Source organism: Protopterus annectens, chromosome 2.part1 (genome assembly GCF_019279795.1).
Source record: "Protopterus annectens isolate FY-2018-M chromosome 2.part1, PAN1.0, whole genome shotgun sequence".
In the NCBI taxonomy this organism is placed as follows: Eukaryota; Metazoa; Chordata; order Ceratodontiformes; family Protopteridae; genus Protopterus; species Protopterus annectens.
In genome coordinates this window covers 718,733,990-718,761,965 of record NC_056729.1, presented here as the reverse complement: position 1 = coordinate 718,761,965, position 27,976 = coordinate 718,733,990, and the positions used below count along the sequence as shown (strand labels likewise).

General features: G+C 39.7%; 1 protein-coding gene across 1 annotated transcript in view; it reads right to left on the bottom strand.

Moving 5' to 3' along the window:
- Positions 1-27,976, bottom strand: part of GUCY1B1 (guanylate cyclase 1 soluble subunit beta 1) — a 1,108,262-nt gene that overhangs the window by 594,585 nt on the left and 485,701 nt on the right. Inside the window, exon 6 of the mRNA XM_044062441.1 lies at positions 18,919-19,149. Coding sequence (XP_043918376.1) covers positions 18,919-19,149 — 231 coding nt within the window. The remainder of the gene's footprint in view (positions 1-18,918; positions 19,150-27,976) is intronic.

The following is a 27,976-nucleotide window of genomic DNA, read 5'->3' as shown; positions in this document are numbered from 1 at the left end:
ACCCAAGAAAGTTAATTTCCTGTGCCCCTGCCGAGCAGAGCCACAGAAGTGATCCCCGGGGTGTATTTCCTATTTCCCATCCACTCATCAAGATTTTTCTTGAAGAGTGCTAATGAGGAACCTTGCTTGACATAAATGGGTAGCTTGTTCCAAAGTATAGGAAGTCTCTGGGACAAGAATCTATCCCTCCAGAATGTCCTGTTTATTGTGGTGACAAGGTTTAGGTCCCTAGAGCATGTAGCTCGGAGGGATTGGGATTTTTTTAGGGGTAGCATGTCCAACAGCTTTGGGTTTAACATAGCTTTATATGTTAGGCAGAGATCTCCTTGGAGTAGGCTATATGCTACAGAGTAAAGCTGGAGTTTTTTGAGATGGTCAGTGTAGGGCATCTGTTTGAGGCCAGTAATCCTCCTTTGAGGTACTTCTGTAGCCTTTCCAGCTGCTGCAGATGGCTTGTGAGGTACATTCCAAAAGGGGCATTGTACTCTATAATGGGTCTAATGAGTGCCGAGTAGAGGGGAACAATGACCTTTTGTTTCCTGGATGAGAACCCTTTTGTGATGAGGTGTGTCACATAGAAGGATTTCCTGACTACTATGGCAATGTGATTATCAAAGGAGAGACTACTGTCCACCTGGGTCCTAAGGTCTCTTATCACACATGTGGCATTAAGTAGACTGCCGTTTATGTGGTAGTTCATGGGTACAGAGTTTTTACCAAATGGGATGACAATTAACTTTTTGGCACTGAGCTTGAGGCCATGCCTCTGACACCAGGCATCTGTCACAGTGAGGCCCTTCTGTAGGATGTCCACATCATTTGGCGACTCGACTATGGCTCCTAGTTTGCAGTCATCTGTGAACTTCATTAGCCAGAGGCCTTCTGTGTCAGCCTATACTTCAGAGAAGTAGTTACCAAACAGGAGAGGCCCCAGGACTGAACCCTGTGGTACTCCACTTGTCACTGGTTTGAAGTCAGATTTGGAGTCTGCAACTTTTACAGTGTAGGTTTTGTCAGTGAGCCAGTTGGCAACTCATCTTGTGACGTAGGGATTTATACCTGGTTTAGTGAGTTTAGCTATAATTCCAGAATGGGGGATGGTATTGAAAGCCTTGGCTAGGTCAAGATAGGCTGTGTGAACCACCTTACCATCATCTACGGCTTTGGTGACTGCCTCAAAGAAGTCGATCGGGTTCAAAAGGCATGATCTGCCTTTCACAAACCCGAACTGGGTGGGGTCCAGAGTTTGGAGGTTACCAATGTCTTTGTTTATGAGTTCCATGATGATACGTTCCATAGTCTTGCAGACCAGGCTCGTCAGGCTAATATGGCGATAGTTCCCAGGATCATAGGTTCATAGGTTCATAGGTTGATACTAGGCTATCTGCCCTAGGGCATTAATAAGCCTAGCCAGAGTGTGTTTGGCTTTTGCCACCCTTTTAGATTAGTTGACTGTGCCTCTGTATAGTAGGTCACAGAAGATAGCCCTTTTGAGGTTAGTTTACTGTGCCTCTGTCTAGTAGGGACACAGAAGAGATCCCAGGGGTAAACCTATGATCTCCCATCCACTCGTCAAGATTTCTCTTGAAGAGGGTCATTGAGGGACTCTGCCTAACATGGATTGGGATTTTGTTCCAGAGTGAGGGGAGTCTCTGGGATATGAATCTGTCCCTCCAGCATGTCCTTTATTTATTTCTGTGCTGAGGTTTAAGTCCCTGGAGCATGTAGCTCTAAGGGATTTGGATTTCCTAAGGTGGAGCATGTCCATTAATTCTGGGTTGGACATGACTTTATACGTCAGGCACAGATCGCCTCTGAGTAGGCGGTAAGCAACTGAGGTAAAGCTGGAGTTTCTTTAGCCTAACTGCGTAGGGCATCTGTTTGAGTCCCTTGATCCTCTTGGTGAGGTACTTTTGGGGTCTTTCCAGTTGCTGCAGGTGTCGGGTAAGGTACATCCCAAATGGGGCATTGTATTCAATTATGGGCCTGATGAGTGATGAGTAGAGGGGCACAATGACCTTTCTTGATCTAGATGTGAACCCTTTCGTGATAAGGTGGGCTATAAAGAAGGTCTTTCTAACCACTTTGGCAAAGTGACTGTCAAAGGAGAGATTGCTATCTACTTGGGTCCCCACATCCCTAATTACTTCTTCTGTACTTAATGGATTACCACCTATGTGGTAATTTGTGGGCACGTTGTTTTTCCCAAAGGGGATGACTATGCACTTTTTGGCATTTAGCTTTAGGCCATGGCTCTGGCACCAGTTATCCATCTCTGTGAGACCCTTTTGGAGGATTCTTGTGTCAGTCGGTGAGTCGATTATGGCACCCAGTTTGCAGTCATCTGCAAACTTGGTCAGCCATAGTCCTCCCATGTTAGCCTGTACCTCAGAGAAATATATACCGAACAAGACAGGTCCCAGGACTGAGCCTTGTGGGATGCCACTTGTAACTGGTTTAGAGTCTGACATGGCACCTGCAATTCTGACCATGTGGGTTCTATCCCTGAGCCAGTTTGCAACCCATCTTGTGACATAGGGGTTGATATTTAAGCTGGTGAGCTTATTTATGATGCCCGAGTGGGGTATTGTGTCGAAGGTTTTTGCGAGGTCCAGGTAGGCTGTGTGGACTACCTTCCCTTCATCTATGGCCTTGGTGACTGTTTCAAAGAAGTTGACCAGGTTCAAGAGGCAAGATCTGCCCTTAACAAAGCCGAATTGGGTAGGATCCAGTGTTTGGCGGTTCCCAATGTCTTTGTTTATGAGTTTCATGATGATACGCTCCATAGCTTTGCAGACCAGGCTAGCCAGGCTTATAGGGCGATAGTTTCCGGGGTCCGTTGTGGCACCACCTTTGTGGAGTGGGAGCACTGTTGCTGTACGCCATTCCTTGGGTACATATCCTGTAGTAAGGCTGAGATTGAACAGTGAATTTATGTGAGGGTTCAGTTCTTCTTGGAGTTCATGTAAGATGCAACCCGGGACACCATCCAGTCCCATTGATGCTGTGTTTTTTACTTTGGAGAGGGCAGCTCTCACCTGTGCATCTGTGATGTCAGGGAGGCTACACTCTGTTGGGATAGACATTTGCTCTTTTGGGGGGAGGGGAGAAGTTTGCACTGAACCTGTCTGCCAGGATGTTGGCAATGTCTGTGGGTTCAGTGTATTTTTTGTCATTTTGAACTAACTCAGAGCATATCTGGGAGTTGCCACCCAGGTTCCTGACATAACTAAAGAAGGCCTTGTGAATATCTTTAGCATTTTGTGCAATTTTTCTTTCGAAGCTGGCCTTAGATGATTTTATGAGGGATCATAGTTTCTTGCTAGTACTGATCAGAGATGCCTTCCCTTTTTGGGATTTTGCTCTAACGTGTAGTAGCTTCCTCCTTCTGTTGTATAGCTTATTTATGGCTGGGGTCCACCAGACAGGTCTCCTGCCTTTGGAGGAATGAGTCTTGGTTTTATTTGGGATAGCATGATCCATGCATTCCTGTAGGTGTCCATAGAAAGCGTTTGTAAAGGATTCTGCAGTTTGGGCCGTATTTTGCACTGGCCCGGTGGCTTTGAAGGATTCCACTTCAGTTTTGAGAAGTGTGAAGTTTGCTTTTGAGAAGTTCTTCACTGTGGTTTCCTTGGCTGGGGGTGGGGATGGGATATGGATGTCCAGTGAGATTAATTTATGGTCAGATCATACCAATGAGGGGTATACCTCTGGTATGGAACATAGAGTCCCCATGTTGGTGATGATCAGGTCCAGTATGTTTCCCTTCTTGTGGGAGTTGTGACCAGTTGTTCTATAGCATTTGAGTTTATAAATTCTAGGAACCATTGGGCGAGGGTGTTGGGGCTTGAGTAGTGCTCCCAGTCTATGTTTGGGTAGTTGAAGTCACCCAATATAATGGTGTTTGGAGAGACCTTCATATTCTCCAGTGTTCTCAGGAAAGCTGAGTGGGGACCCTGAGTTTGGGAGGGTGGTCTGCAGCAGGCTACAAACTGAAAGGCAGTTTTGCCTACTGTTAGTTGCACATGGATGGTCTCCGATGCTTCATGCAGTGCCACTAACCTGGAGGTGTGGGTATCTTTGATGAATATGGATACTCCCACTCCTTTTGTGGTTCGGTCTGAATTTTGGGGCCGAAAAACATGGTATGAGGTATAACCTGGTAGTGCTGGGGTGCTCTTGGGAGCCTTGAACCAGGTTTCTGTTACTGCACAGATATCGATATTCTCCATACTGAGGAGAGCCTTGACTGCGTGCATCTTGAGGTTTAGACTTCTGGCGTTGAGCAGCAATACCCTTAGTTTCTTTTTCTTTGTGTTGTCTATGGAGGTGGGTTTGTCTTTTGAGCCTTGCCTAAAAAAGGCACTATGGGAGTGGCAAGAGCCCTAGCCAGTATTCAAAAGCCCAGGGGTGTCAGGTGCAAGCCGTCCCTAGTGAAGCAACGTGGCTTTTCGAGCATGTCATCCCAGGCTGACAGACACTGGATCCCCTTTGAATGGCACCAATACTTTAGCCAATTGTTAAAATTGATCATTTTGTCTTTATACTGTGGCATCATTCTTGGTGAGGGTAAGATGCTTCTCAAGGTCAGGGTCATACCAACCTGGGCTACATGATCAGAGAGCTCCTCTATGTCCCTTTTCATGTAGTCCAGGGAGGTATGTCTCAGGTCATTCACACCAGCATGGACAATGATGGAGTCATATTTGTACTTGCTTTGGAGTGACCTGAGTGCTTGTGTTATGTGGCGGATCCTGGCACCTGACAGGCAGCTTACAGTGACCTTCTCCTTGTTCAGCCTGGTGAGTGGGATATCAGTGTGTCTGACAACAGAGTCACCTATTACAAGTGTATTAGGTGTGTTGTTTAGCCTTAAGGTCTGTGACTGTGTGGCGCACTGACTTTGTGAACTATGTGATACATTGGTATTGTTGTGGGGTAGCGGTTGCTTGGATGTTTGCTTTGGAGGTCTCTGCTGCTTGGGGAGATTTTTATTTAGAGCCTCTGAGTATGTTTTTCTGTGTCTATGTGTTTGGTTTTCTGTTGCGATAGGTCTATGTGAGACTGGATTTGTAGTCTGTGTGGTTACCTTCTCCTCCTGACTGAATGAACCAGTATTGGGTTGAGAGAGCTCAGCCTCCAGTTTGGCTATATAGTTGCATCTCTCACATATATTTGAGCTTGTTGGGAGGAGGAGAGGGTGGTCTGTGTACATAAGGCAGTTGTAACATTGCCTCAAGATTCCCAGATTCACCAGCTGGACTGGAGAGTAAACCCGAAACTGACTTTTGGACATGCCAGAATAGTATAAGGAACTACTTTTTGACTGATCAAAAAGGACCAATAGGGAGCCAAGTACTTAAAGGGAGTATAAGAGGGTGTAGTGCTTTAGTTTATTAGTGCTTACTTATAAGATTACTTATACGAGCAACTGCAGGGCTTTAGAATGAAAATAGAGTGCTTACTTTGAGATTTAGAACAGTTCTAAGGGAAAAAGTGCAGGGGCGGCCTGTGCTATTGGACTTCCGGACTGCAGCCCCCCCCGCTGTAAAAAAAGAAAGAAAGTACTATAAAGTAAAATAAAATAAAATAAAATACAAAGAAAGAAAATAAAAAAATGATCGCAAGTAGCAGACCTTCGCTAATGCACGCTAGCAGCATTTCCAATATCCAGAATGCTGCTGACCCAGTCTGGAGCATGTGCAGACTGCTTCAGCAGCAGTCCACATTAAGAAGCTTTCTAGTGCAGAGATCCCAGAAGTCTATGCAGTTGTAACTGCATAGACTGTCACTGGAAAGGGATTGGACTCGGACTGCAACATCAGCAGGCTGAGAGTCTCATTGGGGAAGGACATCTCATGGGGCTTTCTAGTGCTGCAAAAATTAAGCTAGCAATGAATGGACATGTGTGTGAAATGCCCCAGGTGTTACATGGTGGTGGGTAGAGAATAAGGCTTGAACCCTGTACCTTGGGCCCAGATGGCAGGAGCCTGAATTCCCTACCCACCATCATTTGTAAAAATGTTGCAGATTTTTCTCTCATACTTGTTCTGTTCCTCATAAAATGTTTGGTTTCTGTATTTTTGCGTCCTTGCAAAGCCAGTCATGCATTGTTGCAGTGGTAGCATTGTTGCCTGACAGCTACATGTTCTCTGGTTTGATTCTTGGCTGGGGTGCCTTCTCTTCTCTGTGTGGAGTCTGTATGCCCTCCCTGTTTTTGTTTCCTCTAGTGTCCTCCCATCTTACAAAGACATGTCTTTCTGGAGTGTTTCTCCCTGGGCCTCTGCTAAAAATTAGCTTTTGTTACAAGTCAGACTTTCCTGGTTAACAAATTTTAAAAAATGACACGCATTTGAATATCAGACTTCATATTCTTCAGAAAGTGCATGGTAACACAAAAGCTTTTATTCTAGCAATTTTCTAAGTGTATAAGATGGATATTTGAAATTTGTCCCTATTTTGGGGACTGTATTCTCCCATTAATGGCTTCATGCAGGTTTTGTGCTAAGGTTGAGAGCTATGGTAAGAACTGAATTCACTGAATATGTTTGGGGGCTATATTCCTCCATTACTGGCTTTGTCCGGGTGTTTTTTGTTAAGAGGTTGGGACTGAGAGCTATGGTGAGAACTGAATTCACTGAATGTTTGGGGGCTGTATTCACCCATCATTGGCTTTGTTCAGGTGTTTTGTGCTAAGAGGTTGACAGCTGTTCTATGGTGAGAACTGAATTCACTAAATGGTAGCCATTTAAGTTTCCGTCTTCCTCTTTCACAAAACAGCTGATTTGGCATAGTGGTATATTACTCTGACTGTTTTGCACAGGGTCCTGGGTTTAAGGCTTGGCAGTGAAATGTATGGTGGTAACACAGTATTTTATTCTAACAACTTTCCAACATTATACAAGCAATGTTTAAAATGTGTCCCTGGTTTTTGGGCTTTTGTCACCTCCACAATAAACTTTGGCTTTTTCTAGACTTCTTTGTGCTGCAAAGTTCAGAGATACAACTGAGTGAGTAGATTTTACAAGGAGCTGAGAGCTGCAGGGGAGCAAAAGTTTAGTGATGCTTATGCTGAGTCTGCTTGCATTGTTAATAGCACAACAGGTAGTACACTTGCTTTTGATGCAGAAGGCACAGTAGATAGATACATTGCTGATACTGTACTGTGTTGCAAAAGGGGTGGATGCGAACATACCTAGTAACTATGAACCTGTTATCAGTTTGCCATCCATTCCTTATTGCAATATTGCTAGCTTATTATTTTTTTAGTGTAAGATAGGCAATTAATTCCTCAAGGGTAACAGGCACTTTATTTGTAGATGAAACAATGAAATACAAAGTTGTTTGCTAGCAGCAACCTCTTCATTAGTTATAGATCTCTTTAATGTGGAATTATTTAGATGACTTTTACTTCTTCAGAAATTCTGCATATGTCCTGATACTGGTGGACTGTAGAAGTTTGAGTAGACTTTTAGGATGGAAATGTTCTGAATTGGGCAGTTTTGTCATTACTGGTGCATGCATTTTGTTTCATTGTTTACCTGAAAAAATTCAAAACAATAAATTTAAAACACCCGCTAAAACTGTACTGTATTGTACAAGGAATATAATTTAATACAATCAGGAAAGTGTATGAAAGAGCATGTGTATGTTTCGTGTGCAAGGGGCCTGTGATTTGAAAACAGCCCAAACCCAAAGTTAATCTGCCACTGGCAAAATGTATTTTCTTTGAATGTGAGTTTCAATGCTGTTTCAGTGATTGTGAGTTTTCAAGGGCAGAGAAGTTTTAATGCTAAGTCTGTTCTCATTGTGAGACTGCATTGCTTTGTTTAGCAGATATGATATCTATTAGTGTTTGTGCTGTAAAATGCAAAATAAAACTTTTAAATGAAGTCCAAATCATCGTAGAAGTAAAGCAGTATGCACATTAGTGTTTATGGTAAATGGGGTGAAATAGCCAAGTAATGGTTCATTGGAATGGCTGTAGGGGGGGAAGCTCCATTCGACCATAACTATACCTCTCAACTGTCCAGATTTTTGCAGAATGAATAGATTTTTGCTTCCTATTTTTCATTTATTCCTCATAAAATTTGTGGTTTTCTGTCAAATCATTTAGGAATGAAGTCACTAAATAATGACAGACACTGAGTTTCAGACTTCATAACCTTCAGAAAAATGCATGCTAAAGCAAGACCTGTTATTCGATCAACTGTCTCAGTTTATACAAGAGCAATTTTTAGTACAGTTCATATGTCCTCCCCATATATTTGGCCTTGTCCAGATTTCCTGCATTAACAGGTTGAGAGATACATGCAAATAAATTGCTTTATAGAATTAGGAATATCCAAACCTCTCAACTGTCCCCAGTTTTGGCTCAAAATGTTGCTCTTCCCCTAATTATCCCTCCGCAAAATGGCAATTTTGGAAGAAAACATGGAGGGTTTACAATAAATAAATAACTGTAATAATCAGTGTAGAGATTACTTTTATTTCAGAAATGCATGTAGATTCTTTTATTTTGTCAGCTGCTCAAGATAGCAGTACTAATATTAAAAAGTGTACCTTCTTTGACAGGTTCCTAGCTGTATTGTGTGGCTATTTTATATTTTTGAATCACATTTTTGGTCCATTTTTCATAAAATTGTGTTTTTTTTGGCAAATTAGTGGCAAATCATTAAAGACTGAAGTTAGAAAATAATGATAGACATTTCAGTTTCAGATTTTATACCCTTCAGAAAATTCATACTAATGCAAGACCTACTATTCTATTATCTTTCTAAGTTTATAAGAGCAATATTTAAAAATTGTCCTTATTTTTGGGCCTTTGTCTCACTTCTGTGTATGGCTTTGTCCAGATTTCTTGCTCTGAGGTTGAGAGGTATGACAAATGTGTCAGGGCCATCGCAGTCAGCCAGAAACATTTCAAATTGTGACATACTTGTTGCACCCCACTCCCCCATGTAGTGACTCTGGATGTGTCCAAGCAAGGCAAGGAGCAGTTATGCAGTGTAAATCTGCAGACTATCCCCCCATCCAAGGTAGACACAAGTGCTACAATGGTTTTTCATCTGTCTTTGATTTTGCAGAATGTTCTGGTTTCTGTCATATTTTTATACTGTTGATTTATGCTTATTATTCAGAAAGTGCCTGTTGCTCTGGGTTTAAGTAGCAGTGCTTTAATGGCCATCTGGTAAGCTTGTCTGAGATTGTAAGATGCAAGTAAGCTTTAATAAGCATACTGTTAAAGAACTGCCAACATTGAAAGCCTTTCTGTTGTTGCCAGGCAGAGAATACTTACATAACTAGATAACATATAAGCCTTGGGTATTGAAATGCACATGACAGTATTTATAATAATGGACAGGATTACATTATTTTAAGAGCTCATTACAGGCCTTACCTACAAACTAAACAGAATGCCAATCTATCATGTGCGGTCCATATCCTGTGCAGTAATCCTTTAAGCAATGTATGTTGAGCTTGTTTCCTGTTTGCTTTTCATTTTTTACTTTGATCATGTTTTCCCCACAAAACAAGTAGATAGTTGTTGTCAGGCAGCAGGTCTTTTTTGGATAAGAAACATTTTTACAAGTGGGAGTATCACAGAGATTGCTACTTTCAGCATGTTACTTGATACTTTAATAAAGCTGAATATAAATTATAATTAGAACTGGAGTACAAGGAGAAGTGGTTTGAGTTGAGTGTTGCTTGTTTTTCTTATACTTGATTTTGACTAGCATTCCAGTAATGTATTTAAAAAGTAATTTATTTTTTCATGCCTCACAACCTTTTTGTTTCCATCTAGATATTAAGTAAGCTGTCATGCAGCCAATTGATTGAAATATGTTTTTTCTTCTACACTTCATTTTGTCTTGATTGGACTCTCATAATGGTTTGGCACCCAGGGCAGCGTATTTAATTAAAGTTACAGTTTATGTGGTTTGGAGCATAGCTCCACCCCTTTCTAGTTGGCCACAGCCATTCCCATTGATCCCACCCATTCAGCTGATTCCTGCAGCCCCCCTTTGATTTGAAGTCATCAGCCGCCACTGGTGAAGAGCAGACTTTGTGGAGCCGGGAATAGTTTAAACCCGTTTAAGCGGCGCTGCCCGATGCTGCAAAACCGCATCAGTGGTGGCTCCCCCTTTGTGGAGTAGGATAACTGTTGCTGTGCACCATTCAGTGGGCATAAAGCCTGACGTAAGACTATTATTGAACATGATGTTTAGGTAGGGAGCCAGTTTGTTCTGAAGTTTGTGTAAAACACAGCCTGGGATGTTGTCTGGTCCCATGGATGCTGTGTTTTTGGTTTTAGAGAGTGTAGCTTTTACCTGCATAGATGTTATTACAGGGACTCTGCATTCTACCTGTATAGATATGGGCCCTTTAGGGGGTGAGAGGTGGGAAAAGTTAGCACTGAACCTATCTACCAGGATGCTGACAATATCAGTTGTTTCTGTAATTTTTGTGCCTTTGTGTTGTAATTCAGAGCAGATCTGGGTGTTGCCATTGCTTTGTGGTTACCCTTAGAAGCAGTGACATTTTGATGTGTTTTCCTGTTCTAATCAGGAAATGTACTTGAATTTGAGTGTTTAGTGTAAAGTACATTTAGATTGTGCCATAGTCCTGTATACTATGCTATTCTATTCTTTTTTTTACAAGTATTTTTTATCCAGACTTAATAATATATTGGGATATTTCTGGTATTTGATATTATTTTTTATAGAGTTACTATTTTTTTGGGGGGGGGTCTTCAATTTTTGAAAGTCGGTATCTGCTAAATGACCTTAAAATGGTGGCAATTTGCTGGATTTTCTGTGAGAAAGTAGAGATCTGTGGCTGAATAAAAGGTCTGGGCAGCCTGTACTATCTTGTTCACATATACTTCTGTATGACTACCTTCTAAAACTCGTATGTTCATCATCCTCTTTCGGCTTTTCCCATTAGGGGTCGCCACAGTGGATCATCTCTTTCCATTTCTTCCTATCCTCTGCATCTTGCTCTGTCACACCAACCGCCTGCATGTCCTCTTTCACCACGTCCATAAACCTTATCTTAGGCCTTCCTCTTTTCCTCTTACCTGGCAGCTCCATCCTTAGCATCTTTTTCCCCAATATACCCATCATCCCTCCTCAGCACATGTCCAAACCAACGCAATCTCGTCTCTCTTGCTTTGTCTCCAAACTGTCCAACATGAGCTGACCCTCTAATATACTGATTCCTAATCCTATCCATCCTAGTCACACCAGTGCAAATCTTAACATCTTTAACTCTGCCACATCCAGCTCTGACTCCTGCCTTTTTGTCAATGCCACTGTCTCCAACCCATATAACATAGCTGGTCTCACTACCCGCTTGTAGACCTTCCCTTTCACTCTTACTGGTACCCGTCTATCACAAATCACTCCTGACACTCTTCTCCACCCATTCCACCCTGCCTGTACTCTCTTCTTCACCTCTCTTCCACATTCACCATTACTCTGAACTGTTGATCCCAAGTACTTAAACTCATCCACCTTTACCAACTCTACTCCCTGCATCCTCACCATTCCTCTACCCTCCCTCTCATTTACACACATATATTCTGTCTTAGCCCTGCTGACCTTCATTCCTCTGCTCTCTAGAGCATATCTCCACCTCTCCAGAGTCTCCTCAACCTGATTCCTATTCTCACTACAGATCACAATGTCATCTGCAAACATCATAGTCCACGGGGCCTCCTGTCTGATCTCATCTGTCAACCTGTCCATCACCACTGCAAATAAGAAAGGACTCAGAGCTGATCCTTGATGTAATACCACCTCCACCTTAAACGGATCTGTCACTCCCACTGCAGTCCTCACCACTGTCACACTACCCTCGTACATATCCTGTACCACTCTTACATACTTCTCTGCCACTCCCGACTTCCTCATACAATACCACAACTCTTCTCTAGGCACCCTGTCATATGCTTTCTCCAAGTCTACAAAGACACAATGCAACTCCTTCTGACCTTCTCTGTATTTCTCCAATAACACTCTCAGAGCAAACATTGCATTTGTAGTGCTCTTTCCTGGCATGAAACCATACTGCTGATCACTAATCATCACCTCCCTTCTTAACCTAGCTTCTACTACTCTTTCCCATAACTTCAAGCTGTGACTGATGAATTTTATCCCTCTGTAGTTACTGCAGCTCTGCACATCACCCTTATTCTTAAAGATAGGTACCAAAACAATTTTTCTCCACTCCTCAGGAATCCTCTGACTTTCCAAAATTTCATTAAACAATCTAGTTAGAAATTCCACTGCCATTTCTCCTAAGCTCCTCCATGCTTCCACTGGTATGTCATCTGGGCCAACAGCCTTTCCATTCTTCATCCTCTTCATAGCTGCCCTTACTTCCTCCCTGCTAATCTGTTTCACTTCCTGATTCACTATCCCCACATCATCCAACCTTCTCTCTCTCTCATTCTCTTCATTCATCAGGCTCTCAAAATACTTTTTCCATCTACTCAACACACTCTCCTCTCTTGTGAGTACCTTTCCCTCACTATCCTTTATCACCCTTACTTGCTGCACATCTTTCCCAGCTCTGTCCCTCTGTCTAGCTAATTGGTACAGGTCCTTTTCTCCCTCATTAGTGTCCAATCTCTCATACAACTCTCCATATGCCTTATCCTTAGCCTTCACCACCTCTCTCTTTGCCATGCGCCTCATCTCCTTATACTCACGTCTACTTTCTTCATCTCTTTGACAATCCCACTTCTTCTTCGCCAGCCTCCTCCTCTGTATACTCTCCTGTACTTCCTGAGTCCACCACCAGGTCTCCTTGTCCTTCTTCCTCTGTCCAGATGTCACACCAAGCACCTTTCCAGCAGTCACCCTTACTAGTTCTGCTGTAGTTACCCAGCTATTCGGTAACTATCCACTGCCTCCCAGTGCCTGTCTTAACTCTTCCCTAAACTCCACTTCACAATCACCCTTTTTTTAACTTCCACCATTTAATCCTTGGAACAGCTTTCACACTCCTCCTCCTCTTCTTGATCACCAACGTCATTCTACAGACCACCATTTATGCTGCTTAACTACACTTTCCCCTGCCACCACTTTACAGTCTCCAATCTCCTTCAGACTGGCCCTCCTACATAGGATATAATCCACCTGTGTGCATCTTCCTCCACTCTTGTACGTCACCCTATGCTCCTCCCTCTTCTTAAAATACGTATTCATCACAGCCATGTCCATCCTTTTCGCAAAATCCACAATCATGTGACCTTCTGCATTCCTCTCCTTAACACAATACCTGCCCATCACTTCCTCATCCCCTCTGTTCACTTCACCAACATGCCCATTAAAGTCCACTCCAATCACTAGTCTCTCACCCTTGGGTACACTCACCACAACTTCATCCAACTCACTCCAAAATTTCTCTTTCTCATCCATCGCACACCCAACTTGTGGAGCATATGCACTAACAACATTCATCATTACACCATCAATTTCGAGCTTCATAAACATCACTCTGTCAGACACTCTCTTCACGTCTAAAACACTCTTGGCATATTGTTCCTTTAGTATAACCCCTACCCCATTTCTCCTGCCATCCACACCATGATAGAACAATTTGAACCTGTTTCCTAAACACCTGGCCTTACTTCCCTTCCATCTGGTCTCTTGCACGCACAATATATCAACCTTCCTTCTCTCCATCATATCAGCTAGCTCTCTTCCTATACCAGTCATACTGCCAACGTTCAAAGTTCCTACCCTCACTGCTACACTCCTAACCTTCCTCCTCTCTTCCTGCTCGTATGTTATGAGATAGAATTTCTGTTTTTTTTTTTTTTTTTCAATTTGTTTTTTTTTTCTTCAAAACTCTTCCTATGACTGGATAGATTATAAGTAATGTATACTGTTTGCAACTTCAATTATGTCAATATGGTTTGTGATGTATAATATTTGCAACTAAAATTATGTGAACATGGTTTGTTTTCATTTATATAAATGTATAATTGTCTATGTCATACATGATAATTTAATAAAGACGTTTATTGTTTAAAATAAAAAAAAAACTCTTTGTCCCATTGTCAAACAGCATGATCTTGCAATGAATAATTACAATTTAAAGCTGACATTTACAATAATTCTGTCATCATTCTGTCTGACATGACATCATCGATATGCAACTTCCCAATTTCTCCACAGCCAGTTTGGTGGAAGCAGATATATTAAGACAATGCAACAATTGTCTAATGTTCATGGACAACCATTTAATCCTCAAGGAAACAAAGTATGTAAGAGATGTATATACACAGTGTCTCTGGAAGCAATACTCTTACATACAAATACTCATAAAAAACAATCTGGTTGTCAGAAGCACACATGCTATATCCACCACATATAGTACCCCATGCATATACCTACTTATGTTGAGGCACTTAAATGTAATCTACCCAAACCCCAAAGACATCTAAGATATTCCCACTGCAAAAATTATCCTCAGTTAACCTGAAAGCACTCAAGAGAAACACCACCAAACACTGCACATTCAGCCACACTTAGTGGAGTCTCAATGATCAAGCCCATAAGGTAAGCCAAGACACTACCAAGGACTCTAGTCATAGAACACGCCATCATATGACATACTGTTGCCCCACTCACCAGGCTGAACAAGGAGAAAATATGTCAGTTTCCTATCGGGGTCCTGATGTGCCAGGTTACACATGAACTGAAGTCATTGCACCACAGGAACAAGTATGATTCATAGTCCATGCAGGTTGTAACTAACATGAGATGTACCTCCCTAGACTATATGAAGACAGACATTATGGAGCTCTTGTATTATGTGTCACATGGTGGTATGTACCTAACATTGAGGAGCGTTCTACCTTCACCAAGGATGATTCCACAATATGAAGAGAAGACTCTTGACTTTAAAAATTGGCTTAGTTTTTTGTGTCATTTTTGATGGATACAATATTGTTGAGTGTAGCAGGACATGGTTAGCAAACTACATTGCTTTGCCAAGAATGGTGTGTCCATGTCCTCTCTAGCTTTTTGAATACTGACTAAAACATTGTCTTACCATACTGAGCCTTTGTTAGGCAATGCCAAATTGACAAACCCTCCAACATAGAAAAATCTATCCAAGGAAATCTAAAGGTGTTACTCTCCATGACAGGAGTCTAAGAAGCTCCACTCCCTCCAAGTTCTTCCAATCTTGGAAAATGTGGACATTTGTGCAGTTACTGAGATATGATTCAAATCTACAGAAAGTACTCCCAACAGTGTAAGGCTTCAGTGCCTTCCACACATTTAGACCAGCAACTGCAACGACAGAAACTAAAGATGGGGGTGTCTCAATCTTTATCAATAACAAGCATGCCTTTAGGTGACACACTGGAATTCCGCTACATCTAGATTACCATAGACAAAGTCCAATACCATATCTTAGCAAGCTGTAGGTCACCATCTATGTTCTACAGTTCATTCATAGATCTACTGCAGACACTCACCATTCAACCAAATACCATATCCATGGGGGACTTTGAGTATCCCTCTATAAACCGGGAATGCTATACAACCCCTAATTTGCATGTGCAGAGATTCCTGGAGTTTGTAAACAAAAAACACTCTAGACCAGATAGTGCAAATGTCTACCAGAGGTAAAATCACATTGGACTTTGTACTTGCAAATATTGGAGAAAGCTGCAACATCCCCCAATGCTGTAGCCTGTCTGATAAGGTCAAACTGCAAAGCAGTCTCCTTCAAAATAAGAATTAGTTCTGTAACCCTGTAGAAGTTAAAAACCTATTGCAAGGCAAACTATCTATTATTAAGTGACAACCTGTCAAAATGTCAAGCCCTCCAAACCCAGCTAACACAGCAGCCTATGTGGAATTCTTCACTGAAGCTCTGTACAACCAGACTAGTCTCATATGCAAAGTCATGGAAAGAATTATGGAAATGATTAGCAATGATACACCATACCTTCAGACACTGGACCCACATAATTTGGTTTCATCAAAGGCAGGTCATGCCTACTCAACCTGGTGGACTTCTTTGACAGGGCCTCCAAGGCAATGGACGATGCACACACAACAGCTGGAATGTGCACAGAGGTTCCTCAAAAAAGAATACAGAGCATACATTCAATGTCTTTTAGAGACTGCCTCAAAGCACTGTCTCTATACTCTCACTGTCACAGACTGCTGAGAGGCAATTTATGTCTGACGTATAACACATCCTTGGATTCTGCTCTGATGGAGCTTTTATATATCCATAAAATGAAGAGCATCACTAGATCTAAGGATTTAAATTTTGCTTGAAATTTAAACAGGACATGTTGGAGGAACAAGTATGTATCTCAGAAGACCCACATTCTTTGGAATAGGCTTCCCATTCATGGAAAGCAGATCCCGTCCTTAACCCCATTCAGTCTCAACCCGGACCAATGGATTAGTAATTGGAAATTCACTCTGGTCTGACACCTATGTCTCTGAAGGATAGAGTCAGCCATTAAATCATGTTTTAACTAGCATATACCCCTTATAATAACCTGTAAAGAATAACAAATCATGGGAATCATGTGGGTTGCATGGCTAGGCTTATAAAGACCGCAGCCTAGTACACCTATGAAAGTATCTTGCAGAAGATTTGCATCAAAAATATCTGGCACTAGAATCCACAGTGTTTTAGTCTTTCAGCCTCATGTTGATCATGTGTTGCATAATTTCCTCACTTGTCATACACTGTCTTGGGCATTTTTATGGAAGTATACTGTATGATTTCACAGTATCTAAATGTTATTTACAACATAACAGAGCATCTTCTCCAAAAGTTGTAAGAAATATTTTCTTATAATTAGGGGCAGATGATGGCAATGAAAAGACATCTGTGGCCAAAGGTTAAGGAAAGGTGGGAGAAAGACATAAACACTTAAGTAAATGAAAAAAAAAACTAGTCAAGGATAGCAGCATAAGTAGCAAATGGGATGGTGGAGAAAAAACAAAACAGGCTAAAGAAAACATGTTTTTTACTGGTACAACAGTTACCAAAATGGGTTTAAAATGATCGGAGAACTTTTAGAGCTGTAAGGGATAAAATGGAGTTTGCTGCATGAGATAGCCAGATTTCTAGAATACCAATCATAGGGTCATAGGGTTCTAGTATGAAATGCTGACTTCCTGAATGCCGATACTTTATAAGAATGACAAAAATGCCAAAAAAAACCCCAAGGATACACACAAAAAAAAAAAAAATATATATATATATATATATATTTTGTTTGTGTTTCGCTAGGGCCAAGTCCCCTGCACCCCTCACTGTAGGGGTGCATGTCCCCCCCATACCTCCCAAACGTATATATACCAATTCTAAGATCAATAAATTCTTATGGAGAAAAGTGTTTGATGTTACACTGTTTTTTTTTTTTCTGTGAACTTCTTAAGTTCAAGCAATTTCTTGTGGAGATTGTGTAGGGAAGCCTGTCACAGTGTGGCAGAGTGTAGAAAAACTGGTTTATTGTGAAGGCATTTTATACTGGCTATGTTGGAGCTGATGGCTAACATGGGCAACAGTAATGAGCTCTTAAAGGAACGGAACATTTCAATAGAGACAGTTGTAAGGGAGACACATTTTGTGTTATTTGTGAAGTGTGAAACTCTGCTGGTGCTTCATAAGAAAGAGTACTTGAAGCAATATGATGGATACAGGCAAAGAGTGAAAAGCTAAGAACTGCAGCATTCCTGAGATGAAGCAATGAGGTCTGTGAAATGTAGGGCATGTGACTTAGCTGAGTGCATAAACTAAGATAGGATGTAGGGGCATCCTGTGAAGATGTGTAGGAAAAGATGAAAGCATGGCATAAGGCAGGAAGCAACCTGGAGATTGCTAAGGACAGCTCTGTCTGTTACTGCAATAGCTGTTTTCACTGATGAATAGTGATAGATTGTAAATATCTTTGAGATTAAGACAGAAAATTTTTAACAATTTTAATATAACAGAAACATTTCCTATGCTAGCACATAACTAAAAGAAGCTAATCTTTAGCCTGAAAGCTTGCTTGATTACAACTGAGTAAATTTCAGGCTTTTGGACAAACCACAGGGAAAAGCTATTTTAACATCTGAGTACTTTATGAGACAGCACCTTCCAAACAGGATTGAAGGTAAATCTGGCATTTTGTATATGTACTTTATGCTGGATGTTTCCTTTTGCTTTTACGCACCCTAGACTAATCCTGCATTTAGATAATGTTTGATCACTGCTCTTTCCAGGTAAACAAATGACAATAAATAAATATATCTCCAGTTGCCCCTGCTAAGCTCAGACTACACTAGTGGAACTACTTTTGCCTTACTTATCCCCAAATTGGTGTCCATTAGACAACAAAACTTTCATGACAGAGCTCCTCTTTCCAGTGAAGATTTGCTTGACAGGGCCATCTGTGGGCATCAGTGGGAATAACAGATGATCATTCATTCACAGTGGCAACCATATTTCAGGAGGTCAGCACTTTTTTTCCACTTTGCTTGGCACTTGACCATATGAACAACAGGGAAAATAAGACATGCATTTTTCATATTAAGTACCTGTGTACAGCTGTCTAGCAACCTTTGCACAATCTGTGTTTAGTTTGTTCCCTCTGCTAGAAAACTTGAGGTGAACAACCAAACACTGTCAGCCCAAAACAGGACAACAAACCTTTAACTACTCATCTCTGTTGTTGACTGCCTCCTTTTGCATCAGAAACTATTGTTTTGATTTTTATTTTGCAAGAAAATGACAGAAATATTTCCATGTTTACCTGCAAATGTGTAGGCAAGTATCAGAGTCAATGGTGTTTTCTTTGATTAACCGAAATGTTTAACAAAGTGAGAATAACTCAAAATTTGTTTAAAGCTGGAGTGTAAAAAAAATAGTAACACTTACCTGAGGCAGAACTCTGTAAATAGCATTTCCACACTGAGACACAATGAAATCTTTGTCAAACATGATGTGGAAGGGAAAGGCCTTGCAAAAAGTGTAAGGACTTATCCTAGATTCTTGAGCATCATTTTCCTCAAATCTGTCCACATCTTCAAAGAAAGCTTCTTCCTGTGAATCCTTTTCCTCTATTAAAAACTGAATGTGGTCGCAATCCTCAGTCTTCTCCTGAAGAACCTAAACATGAAAAACAATTGTGAAGCATTAATTACCTTCAGCCTAGAAATGTCAGATGCATGCCAAAATAAAAGGACAGTGTTCTTGAACAAGGCATTGAAATGTTTTTATTAGTATTTCCTCCTTCTAGTTAATAGGTATTGGTTAAGCCATGCTAATGAAATCTCCACCATTGCAGAAGTGAAAAAAGATAAGAGTGGAAGTACATGACCAGATTCTGGACAAATCCTCAACCATTTTGGCATGACAGTACTATAAATAGTAATTATCATAGCAATGTCATAGTCTGAATGTCTGACATTTTCCTGTTTGCAGCAGACACTCATTACTGTGCCAGTTTTATTTGATTGCTACATTACCACAGATAAACATAAATAAATACATACGTACATACATACATGCATACATAAAGAAAGAAAGAATGAAAGAAAGAAAATGCACGCTGGTTCCAGGGTGGTTTCTGAAATTCAAGACTATTCCAAAGATCTTGTACCTATTATATACCGAAAATCTGCTTCCATCTATACTGTGCAATTTTTGTGTGTATGGCAAGTTAAAAACACTCCTATTGAGGGCACAGTGTTGATAAAAATATATACTAATGAAGGTCAGTCATCTCTAGCCAAAGTGCCATAAATGATTTTATTTTACTGTACTAGTGTTCATGGAAGACCACAGTGGTACAAAGGTTAGTGTTGTCACCTCACAGCAAGAGGTTCTCTGGTTTGATTCTCAGCTGGAGTGCCTGCTGTGTGGAGTCTGCATGTCCTTCCTGCAGTCAAGTGACATTTAAAGACATCCAGGAAGGTGTGTGCATGAATGAGTGTGCCTTCTTTGAAGGTTATATATAATATATATATACTCCTTTATCATAAAGAACTATGCAGTCTCTTTTAAAAGCTGACACACACAGCATGTTTTTGATTGTTCTAAAAATAAATTCCCAATAATGGAAGTGCATTATCTGGCTAGATAAGTCCATCATATTCCTCACAATTAATATTTATGAAGAAGGTTACATGCTCATAATAATCAAGGTGTCTGTTTGAATCCCAAGTCTATAAAAAAAAATAAAATAACAAAACAAAAAAAAAACTTCAGCTAAACAATTGTAACTGCTAAGACTGCATTCTTCAAGATGATTTACTTAAAATCTTGAGTTGTTTTTCAAAATTATGGATTATATTATGTGGTTCAGAAGTAAATCCTTTAATTTTTGTTGCCTCATAAAACAATGGTTTTAACATTTTTTATTGTCTCTGTTGCACTGAAACAGTTTCCATCGAAGTACGGGGAGCATATGTAGCTGAAAAATTATTCATTAGTGATTCTGATGCTAAGAAGGGCACTTCAAATGAGCAGTACTTGAGATGTTAACAATTTTGGTACTGAATATTCTGAAATCAGTGAAGCAGATCATCTCTTTAAAGTGTCAAATTCAGCTGGATTTTAGAAGAACTTAACTTACCTTAACCCATTTTGTGTGACATTTTTTGCAACATAACCAAGCTAGCTGTAAGTGATGATGTGCTTCAAACAGCTATAGCTACATACATTAACTGCAGACTTGGTGTCTGGTTTGTATTACATTTTAACTATGCATTATGCTGGGATATATACAATACTTTAAATGTTAAAACATTTCTCAAAAAGGAAAAGCACACCATGTGGTGCCTCTCCTAATAGCAAATTGTCACATTATAGATCTCATGGAAGATAGTCCCACATCCCAGTTTTCTGTATCTTTATTGAATATTCTAACAAGCATTGCATGTGTTGCATGGTATCAGAAGCACTGGAATTGAAGTTGTTTGTCATTCTGTAGTGGAGAAACGTAATTCTCAGTTTGAAATTAATCACTTCATTGAACAGAGCCAGAATATGTTGTTGGAAAGGAAAGCATCAGTACTTGTCAGGTTTTTAAGAGAAACAGGACTGACCTTTTGAAAAGCTGAGGATATGATCAGTGCAGTGTGACTACAAGTGCACACTTAAAGGAATAAAAGACAAAATGGATGTGTGTGTGTGTGTGTGTGTGTGTGTGTGTGTGTGTGTGTGTGTGTGTGTGTGTGTGTGTGTGTGTGTGTGTGTGCGTGTGTGTGTGTGTGTGCGTGTGTGCGTGTGTGTGTGTGTGTGTGTGTCAGACATAATATGCAAGTCAAATAATATAGAAAAAAATGATGTATAGAATGAAGAGGTACTGTGACAATGCCAACAATGGAAAGGAGCAATGGTGCAAACAGTAAGTGTTGCAGACATCCAAATCAAGCCTTTTGCACTGAAAGAATGAGTTTGCAAAAATGTATAAAAACTGTTAACATGTTTGCAGTAACTATTACAACAGAAAGAATTGCTGTGAAATCAGAAAATAGAGGCTGTGCATTAAGATAATCAGGTAAGGAGATAAGAGCATTTAAGAATTAAATGAAGTGCTGAATTTAAAATAGACACAGATGAGTGTAATATTAGTTAGAAAATACTTCTAAAAACATGGGTATCAATTGCACTGAACGTTATTCAGTGAGCACATTACTGACTTTTTTCAGGATGCTAACTACAGTCACTGTGTATAAGCTATTGCCATGAGAATATAATCAGAAGTTTTAAATTCTCTTTTAGATAGTAGCTCTGCATCAGGAAACTGACATTCTGAGGCATCTGTGGCATCTGGATTGTGAGAAGTCTAACACTGTAAATAAATTCACAGTCGGGAGTCATAGAGTGTATGTGGACTGGAACAGCTCCACAGTCACAAAGCCATTTTAACAGATTGTGCATGACTATGGCTTGTGTATTTTGTGTTGAATATAAGTTACATAAGTCAAAATACTATGCAAGTAACACATGCTTGAAAGAACGTGCATTTACCCTCAGCAGCATAACTGAACAAGTATTAAAATGAATAGAAAGTTTAAAGGTCACTTAAGCGTAGACTGAGTCAATACAATGGGTGCTTAATATGTTATACTACATATTGCATAATATGTAATACAATGGGTGCATAATATTGTCAGGCCCCAGTGGCCTAATGGATAAGGCATTGGCCTCCAAAGCCAGGGATTGTGGGTTTGAGGCCCATCCGGGGTGATATAATCCTCATACACATGAAGCTTTTGGGGGTTGGGAGGGTGGCAGAGTTTGAGTCTCACATGGGATAATTGGCTAGGCTTAAAATAGCTCACAAGGGCGGTTAGCTTAGTACTAACCTATAATATAGATACTTTTGTGAAGCAGGCTGATATTATTTGCAGTGATCTGCAAGACAGACACAAAGTAACTAAAATCAGAGCATAACTCATTGTCTACATCTGAGGTAGTACTACATATGAAGTTATTTTCAGTATCATATGCACAGCAGGGCTTATGGCAGATAAAGATGAAGAAAGCTACAAGTTATGTACAGTTCATACTCCATTAGGAAGAAGCAGATTCTTAACACATCAATTTGGGATCCCATCTGCATTGCAAGCACTTCTAAGAGCAGTAGCACAAGCAACTGAAGGATTGCCATGTGTTATAACTCCAAGTAATGATCCATTAAACTGGGGTCAGACATAGGAACAGCATTACAGCAAACTGATAACAGCTACTGAACAGGCCGAGACAGCATTAACTTTTAACTAAAAAAAGAACAAATATAAAATAAGACTGACATGTCTGAAGTATGAAAGTCAAACAGGAAAGGCAAATGGAAAGAAGCCAAACTCAAGAGAAAGTGAGAAAAAACATGCCCATATCAAAATCAAAAGACAAGCAGGCATTAATAAGATTTGTGGGAATGAAGCGGTATCATGCAAATTGTATATAACTAATGCCTGTCAAATAGCTATGTCTCAAAATATATAGTCTGTGACATAAGTTATGAATAGAATTGAGTTGTGTTACAAATGAAAGCAAGTTCAAATGGAACAGAAGTTGTGATTTTATAGGAAGATGGACAAGTTGTCTATGTGTCGACTGTACTTAAAGAAACACAAAAGAAATATGATCACAAAAACAACCCTTTGCAATAGTGTATGATTTTTGAAATCCCATGAATATATTTATTGTGAAGAACTTCATGCTGCATCCATCTAAAACCTTTACGAAATTCAGAAAGTCTGTAAAGCCCCCTAAAAAATACACACTATGCAATTTAATCTGCTGAGCTACAGTCCAAATGTTATTAAATTTTTTGAGAACAGCATACTTAATGGGATTGAAAGAAGTTTTACTACAAGAATAAGGGCACATCTGTCAATGAAAGAAAGGGAAAAAATGAAATAAATTCATAGGTATACTGGCACTGATTTTGAAATGCAATTACTGAGAGAAGTGATACAGAGAAGCTGGCCAGCGCATAAATCATCAGCCAGAAAAGAAATACAATCTTCCCTTTTCTTCAGAGATGAAGTAAACTGAATGTAAGGTGTACTACTCAAAGATAACACCATTATTGTGCCTACTGTATATTGCTGATTGAAAAGACACTTGAGAGGACAGGAGTCAAATATTTCTATAGTAAAAAAAGCAAGAACAAGAAACATAATGTACTGACCAGGAATGTCAGAAGAGATATAGAAAGGGATGCAAAACGGTGAAGTGTGAAATATGTACTATAACAGCAATTCTACAGAAGAAATAATTATGGAGATGAATAGAGATAGATTTATTTCATTTCTAAGAAGCATATGAAGCTCTGGCTTCACTTCTGACCCTTTATCAAGCAAACTGTTCGCTAAGATCTGAAAATCAATCACTTATCCAAGTTAAGAGACCTAAACTCCTTGAAGGCCAATACATTTACTCTTTCACTGTAGCTCAACTCTGGAATGCCCTTCCACCTTCTCTACAGACTATAAATAATGCCCTGTCATTCAAAAAATCACTCTACCAACATCTCTCCTCTCATTGGCTATGCCCTTGCACTATCCCCAATTCCTCAGTCACCTGATTACTAACCTGACTCATCTCTCAGATACCCACACTCTTCTTCACTCTCCCTATTGTGCACTCACCCTTAATCACAGCACAGTGTGCCTCACCCTGCCTCACATGGTGTGTAAAATTTGTGTAAGTGCAGATTATCATTATCTGTCTGATGTATTGAATACCTGCCAAGCGCCCGGGTCTTCCACAAAATGTCGCTATACATTACCTATGTTACTGTGTCGCTTCTGACTCCTATATTATTCTATTGTATATTGTTAAATGCTGTTGTTACTCTTGTATATTGTTAAATGCTGTTATTAACTCTCTAAATAATCTTTTAATTATGAACATTGTTTTTTTTTTTTTTTGAGCTTTTCTCCCCGGGCCTCCACTGAAAATGGGCTCATTTCAGCCCAGTGGACTTTCCTGGTTAACAAAAGCAAATAAATAATAAATATGAGTGATTTGTGCAGGTTATTATTATTATTAATATTATTATTATTATTACAAGTACCTTTGTATGATGAAGTGAAAAGATACTACAAACAGAAGTAAGATAAAAGCATTGAAGATTATTCTTTTCAATCCAGAGCATATCAAATGTTCTTATGGCAAACTATCATTCAAAAATTAAGAATATGGACTTTAAGCGATGTGCATAACAGGTGGTGTTCAAACAAGGCATGACAGGTCGAAGATACCAACAGCCTAATAGCAAATGTAGAAAACTTTTCATACAGTGAAGAGAAAAAAATACATTAGCAAAACAATGGGAATCATCTTGCAATTTTAGAATACATTAAGGTTCCACTGCAAAATCTTAGTTTACCATGTGCTGAGTTATGAGCAGAAGATTAGAAAGCAAACTACTGACATCTAATATTTTTTATGGTAGAAAATAAAAGTAGGATGAAACATAAAAAAAAGATCAACAAAGGTGTTATGTTACTAAGGTAAGCATTTTAGAAAATTTTCAGCACTGTAGAGAGATGGAGTGCCAGTACAGTATCCTGCCAAGCTAAAATATTCAGTATTAGCTGATATCTCCATGTAATTCTTCCCTCTCTTTCTTCTTGGCCCTGTTTAGCAGTTCAGCAGTTCTCCAACTTGCTAAGGTTGTACCTAGATCATCCTATTTGTTCCTCTCAGGTTGTCCTCAACAAAACCCTAGTGCTCTATGGGCTCCACAACTTTCTGGTGAGTCAAGTTTATGGTTAGTAACAGACATCTGGGATGTGAGTAATTCCATCAGAAGACACAGGACTTAACACTGGCAGCCACCATCAGGTATGCAGCAGTCAGTCAGCAGTCCCTAGCACCAGAGATGCTCCCCTGAGTTAGTACTCAACACTACACTGAGGAGCTAACAAAAAAAGTTTCTTCTCTAACTTACTCTCTTTGGAGGAGGAGAACCACTTTATCTCTGTCATGTCCTCATGCCCTACTGACATGAGGAGCTAAAGAAAGTGTTCTCAGTACTCACAATCACATCACTTAACACAATGCACCCAGAGTGGCTGACCCTACACCTTACCTAGCTATGCTTCTACCTAGCCCTATCCCCCATCCCAGCATGCGACACTGGTTGTTTATGTTTAGCTGGGTGAGCAGTAGGGAGAGGTTTGAGGATATACCTGCCCAACACCCTTACAGTGGCCCACCTATTAGCTTTCCTATGCATCCAGCTCATCAGTCTCCCTCACTGTGAGCTCTGACTTCCATCAGGGCTCACTGATATCTCCACTCAGCATGCATCCACCTCCCCAACAACAGTCATACCCAGAACTAGGAACTGAACTAAGGTTGCCTGGATTGTAATCAGGGTTTTGTCTTTCTAATCATCAACACATGTTGACATTTCCATTTATAAACAAAGTATTATTCTATCACCTCTCCCATCTTTAAACCAAATAAAGAACCCAACCTTTGCACATCATACAGGCCAATTTCTTTGCTTAACATTGATTACAAGATATTCATGTCTATCTTTGCAGACAGATTAAATAATATTCTTTCAATATTAATTCATGAAGACCAAACTGGGTTTATCAAAAACAGAAAGGTACAAGACAATGTAATTAGATTACTGTCCTTAACAGACTTAACAAACAAGAAAAAAAAATGAGATTTCTATTTTAAGCCTTGATATAGATAAAGCTTTCAACTCCCTAAGTTGGCCATATATCTGTTTAAAGCTCTGCAAAAATACAATTTCTCCCCAAGCTTTACAGGCTTAATTAAAAAAACTATATGAAAAATCCATAGCCTATGTAAAGATTAGATCTTATCTATCTAGCCCATTCAAAATATTAAGCGGTACTAAACAAGCATGCCCCCTCTCCCCATTACTCTTAGCCCTGGCTACTGAGCCTATTGCAAATTATGTCAGAAATAATGACAGTGTTAAAGGATATAAAGTGTCAGGCAAATTATCCCCCCAAGATACAATTGTTTGCCGATGACCTACTAATAACTTCTAATGATGCTGAGAATTCAGTAGATCACCTATAACATACTCTAGACCTCTTTGCAAACATTTCTGATCTAAAATTCAATCACAACAAAACTCAGCCACTTCAAGTGAATAAAAATGTTACTATGAAACTTAGATTAAAAAGACATATAAACTGGGAGGGCATGCATATCTAATATCCGGGAATCACTACTGAATATAATTATAAAAAAATCAATCACATCTAATTACCAACAACTTATAAACTCAATTATAAGTCTAACTGACAGTTGGAACAGACTTTTCTTCACATTTGAAGACAGACTAACTTAAATCAAAATGATACTGCCACGGTGGTGCAGCGGTATCATTGTTGCCTCACAGCAAGAGGTTCTCCCGTTTGATTCTCGGCTGGCGTGCAGGGAGTGCCTTCTGTGTGGAGTCTGCATGTCCTCCCCGTGGTTGGGTGGCATTCAAAAGACATGCGTAAGTGGGAGTGTCTTCATTGAAGGTTGGACGTCAAGCTGGCACCTCGGTGTTTGTGAAAATCTACTGCCAATCATTAGTGGACCGGAGTTCCGCTGTGGCGACCCCTAACTGGGAAAAGCCGAAAAGACAAAAACAACAAACTGTTACTTAAAATCTTATTCATTGGCCATACTCTAATAATTCCCCACTTGTGAAAATTAAACAGAAAATTAATAAATTATTACTCATCTTCCCTTGGTATCTCAAAAAACCAAGAATTTCTCTTCTCTGGCACACTACAAGCTTGGATGAAGGAGGTTTAGGGTTTCCAAACATTGATTTTTATTTAAACACCGTATTTATTAACATAGTGTTGTTTTGGAATAATCCTTCTTATACATCATACTGGAAATCAATACATGAAACCTTACTTCTTAATAGTAAAAGGACATTTCTTGAACCATATACTCAAATGCATACAAACATCTTTATATGGATTTTAAAAATGTACATTCAAAGTGAAAGGTCAAAACTTGTCCTTACACCTCTTATGAACCAAATAGTGCTGTTGTTTAAAAAGCTTATGCTTTCTAATCAATTAATTAAGAATTTATTAATAATTATATTTCCTACTGCCTACACAAATGAATGTTTGATATCTTTTGATACTCAGAAAATATTAGAATTTAAGATGGGAGACGTATTATATTGGAATCAATTTCTCTCAGCTAATAAAATAAGTTCTGCAGACTATTCGATCAGCAGATATAGTTTGCAAAATTGCAATTGGCTGGACATCCAAACTTGTAAGGATTTTTATACATACTAAGCTCATTAGAGGCCTACAATAATAGTAACTTAAAAATCTTGGATTTTATCTCAACAATAATAAATAGCTCACCCAAGAACACTTCATACTGTACACATCTGTTATTTATAAAATTCTCTGAAATGATTTTAGCAAAACAGTTGTTTTTTTTTTTTTGAATTATTCAA